This window comes from Triticum urartu, chromosome 3 (genome assembly GCF_003073215.2).
Source record: "Triticum urartu cultivar G1812 chromosome 3, Tu2.1, whole genome shotgun sequence".
Taxonomy (NCBI): domain Eukaryota; kingdom Viridiplantae; phylum Streptophyta; class Magnoliopsida; order Poales; family Poaceae; genus Triticum; species Triticum urartu.
In genome coordinates this window covers 693,481,758-693,485,849 of record NC_053024.1, presented here as the reverse complement: position 1 = coordinate 693,485,849, position 4,092 = coordinate 693,481,758, and the positions used below count along the sequence as shown (strand labels likewise).

Here is a 4,092-nt window from a genome sequence, read left to right as displayed (position 1 = left end):
GCCATGGTGGCCAACTAACACGTGAACTCACTGTCGCCAAGGCAGTAAAACAGCGGTACAAATTGGTAGGACTAGTACAATCCAAGCGGTAAAAAGCGTGTGCTGCTCTGTGCCATTTGCCCGACCGTGCATGGCACGTGAGGGCAACAGTGCGGGAGCTCGCTTTGACTCTGAACATGCACGACGGCTTCAGCGAGCAAACGAGATTGTACAGCCCAAAGTAATTACTTTCTTCAACAGGGAAAAAATTGGTTGGTTTCCAGGGACAACAGTCAATTGTTCTTCAGAGGACACGTGAGCTTCTGTCACCGTTATTTCTTACACAATGGGATCACATGCCCTGCACTTTGGTCATGACTCGAAAGTTAAATCCTTTGCGAACTGGCTGGATGATGAAGTTAAACTGTGCTGGATGCACATTCTAAAGGGCCAAAAGGGTTTGAATAGAAAAATTATGGTGTGGAGTTGCAGTTACATGCAGTTCACTTTATGGTGTTCCCTTTCGAGAGGAAAAATATGCAGATCATTTTATATTCACAATAGGCTAGTGCCAAGCAACTTGATGTACCTTTTCAGGTCATGCATCTATGGGAACTGAGAAGAGAAGGAATAATTAAAGTAGCCTGGTAACAGGTACTCCTAGTACCAATAATTTCTTGAGATCTAATCAGAGGCAAATAATAGGTGTACCCAAAGCTATCAGAAACAGCATCAGTGCCCTGAGCACTGTACTCGTGGTCTTGCAGCTGAAGAATCAACAGTCAAGCTAGAGTAGGAAAGAATCATGCACCTTCTTTCTTTCAATTCGAACTTGAAGACATGGCATCCCAAGAAATGACAATACATTATAATCATCAACTAATAATCCATCCAGTCTAATCCTATTACAAGAATGGCCCAAACAATCTCCCCACATCAAAAATCACAAAAAGAAAAAGGCTATAGAATATAGCACCAGAGGAACAATATATCAACTAAGAATGAAATTTACAAGAGGTGACCAAGAACATTGTGAAGAAATAAAAGGTAACTTTCTCTTCGGTTGGAGGGAGCGCATGCGAATCCTGCCCCAGCCGACCGACCAACCGAGTGGCCAACTTTCCCTGCACGCCTGAGGCCTGGCGGATTGCTGCCGCCGTCCCCCACCCTGTCCTATCCGCTACGCCAACCACATGGCGGCCACGAGCCCCACTGCCGGGAGCGCCGCCCACGCCACGCGGGGAGCCGGCGGCGCGGAGGACTGCATCCCGCTGACGGCGGCGGGCGCGGCGGAGCCGAAGGGCGCGAACGCGGAGTCGGGCTCGAGCGCGTCGGGGTTGGGCGGGCTCGGGCTGGACGGGATGGTGGCCGCCACGTCGGACGGCGCCAGCGCGTCGTCGCCGGGGCCCGGGGAGGGGAGCAGCGGCATTATGTCCGGGGAGAGCGAGAGCGACGGCGAGAGCGCGGAGGGGGCGCTCGCGTGGCGGCCGCCGTGGCGCGGCTGCAGCAGCGGGTACTGCGACGGCTCCGGCGCCGCGGAGATGGCCGACGCCCGCAGCGCGCCCGCGTGGGCTGCCGGCACGCACGCGCACGTGGCGCAGAGCGCGAGAGCGGCGAGCAGGAGGGCTTGGCACCGGCCGCGCGCTCCGGTTCTCGCCATCGTGGGCTGTGCGTGCGTGTGGCGCGGGGAGCGAGAGGGTTGCTGGACGACCCGTGTGAGGGAGTGGCCGATGGGTGTGAGGAGGGATTGGTTTGGTCGGTTTTGGAGGGTGGTCGGGGCGGGGAAGCGGGTGGACAGAGCGAACATGTTATTCGTCGCCACGCCACGAGCGGGCTGTTCTCTTCTGCTCAACCTTTCCAAAGAAAAAGCGAAGTTACAGCAGCAGCAACTATTGGCAGCAGTTTCTCTACTCATACGGCACACACACCGCTGGAGTTTTACAGTACCGCCACGCCCACTCCAACTCAAATGTCACCGTCGTCACCGGGTATTCACAAGACACAACACCTCCCATCATCGCACAAGTGCGCTCGCATTTCGAGACCATGCAGCTGATTGTTCCTGGATGCCTCCTAATCCAAGCAGCATACCACGTATCCAACTTCTCGTGATTGTTATTTCTCTCTTTATCTGGTATTCCATCCGTGGGTGAAACTACTCTGACGAACACGAGCTACGGCAAGTAGGAAATAAGTAAGCAGGCAAGGCCGCAAGCATGCCAAGCGAATATATAGAGCTAAGGTAAGATCCAGTGCTCTTAAACAAAGGAATGATGGTGGTTGCATTAGGTATCCGTCTAACAAACGTTAAGACCATTTATGTTTTTTTGAAGAGAAAAATATGTTTTTGCCTCTTAAGTTTAGTAAAAACTGTACATCACATCCCTCAACTTTTTAAGGAAATTTATAGCCGGGCTCACTTAATCCGCCTTAGATGCCTGGGTGGATGGCCCGGTAAGTGATAACTCACAAAAACGCGACCCAGACGGGCGCCTAAAACCGGCCTCAAACACCCGGCTGACCGGCACATCTCATATGCGGCCCAAATATGAGACGGATATGAGGAGACTCAGTTTTGTCCGTCACGTCGGACCCAACCCACGCTGACTCACCTGACTCCATATATATTTGTTCCGATCCCCTCCTGGGACCAATCCCTAGCCTCTCCACTCCACTTCACGCCACTCCTCCAGCCAAAGCTCCCGTCCGGCGATCTCCGGCCTTCTCAGGCATGGCGGGCAGCGCATTTGAGTCTGTTAGAGTACGTAATGGGCCTAATGGGTCCGTTAGTCTTAGGGTTAATTAGAGATAAGAGTCGCTTTCTTAGGGGTCAAGTAAGCTTTGCTTGGGAGTCAAGTAAACCTCTCTATATAAAGAGAGGAGATGTATCAGTCTAATCAAGCAAGAATTAAAAAGAAAATCCTTCCATCTTGCCCGGCCGTGGGCAAAAGGCCCCCGGCCGGCCTTCTTGCGCCCTCCTTCTAGGAGCGCCGTGACAATTTGGTATCAGCTAGCTTCGGTTCGATCATGTCTTCACCGCTGCCCAACCCGTCTCTTCCGTTGCCGGTCACGACCGTCGCCCCGCTCCTGCCCGCGCCGGGATCCTCCGTCGCGCCCGCCCCCGTCGTCCTCACCCCGGAGGTGTCCGGGGCGCTGCGGGACCTAACACAAGCGGTCCAGGAGATCCACCTGTTCTTGGCCGGGTCCTATGGGCCGCACCCGGCTGCGCCGCCCATCACCGCCACCGCGCCGCCGTGGCTGCCGTGGCAGCCACCGCACCAAGCGCCCCCCGCCGCGCTCGCCGGGCCGCTGCAACAGCCGCTGCAGCTACCATCCATCGCCCCGTCCTGGCTGTCGTGGCAGCCGCCGCACCAGGCAGCCTTCGCCGCGCTCGCCGGGCCACTGCAGCTGCCATCCATTGCCACCACCGCCCAGCCCTGGCTGCACTGGCAGCCGCCGCTCCTGCCGGCCTCCGCCGCGCCCGGCGCTCCGCCGCAGCAGCCGCTGCCGCTGCCCGGTGCGCCACCGCCGCAGCCGCTGCCGCAGCCACCGCCGGTTAACACCGGCCCCGCATCGACCGCGCCGGCGGGAGTCCCGCTCCACCAAGTCCAGTCCCCGCCGTCGCCGTCACCGCTTCCGTCTTGGATCGCTACCCGCCACGTGTCGGCGGCGGTGAGGCTGCAGGCTACTGCGCGCGGCCTCCTAGCGCGTCGGCGTGTGCGGGAGATGCGTGGTCTGCAGCTGCCGCTCCTCCAAGTTGCCCCTCGCTGCGCAAAGGACCTCGATCTCATCCGCTGCGCCAGGGATCTTGGGCATGCGGTTTCCCGCACGGGCAGCGGGCATGCTGTTTTCCCCACGGGTAGCGACCTCCAAGTCTGCGACATTGGCGGTTGGGGGGGGGGCGCACCCCTCCTCGTCATTCTCCATCGCAAGCCCCCCACTCTTCCCTGTGCGGTGCAGACCAACAGCCGTCCGGCAGGAAGAAGGCATGGTGTCACCGACAACAACGCTCCACGTAGCACCACTGCATTCCGTCACCGGGCGCCGCAAGGGCGCCTCTGCTGGTCACTCTTGCGACCACTTTCAGGTGGCCATACACATGCACTCCTTTTG

General features: G+C 57.8%; 1 protein-coding gene across 1 annotated transcript; it reads right to left on the bottom strand.

Annotated features, from left to right (window-relative positions):
• Nucleotides 1-825: 825 nt before the first annotated feature.
• On the bottom strand, nt 826-1,689 carry LOC125549229 (classical arabinogalactan protein 25-like). The gene has a single exon (XM_048712692.1). It carries the CDS (start codon nt 1,637-1,639, stop codon nt 1,160-1,162), a length of 480 nt encoding a protein of 159 aa, XP_048568649.1. The 5' UTR covers nt 1,640-1,689; the 3' UTR covers nt 826-1,159.
• Nucleotides 1,690-4,092: the final 2,403 nt, after the last annotated feature.

Excerpts from the sequence above, each read along its gene's own strand:
- LOC125549229 (XM_048712692.1), bottom strand. The coding sequence starts at position 1,639 with ATGGCGAGAACCGGAGCGCGCGGCCGGTGCCAAGCCCTCCTGCTCGCC.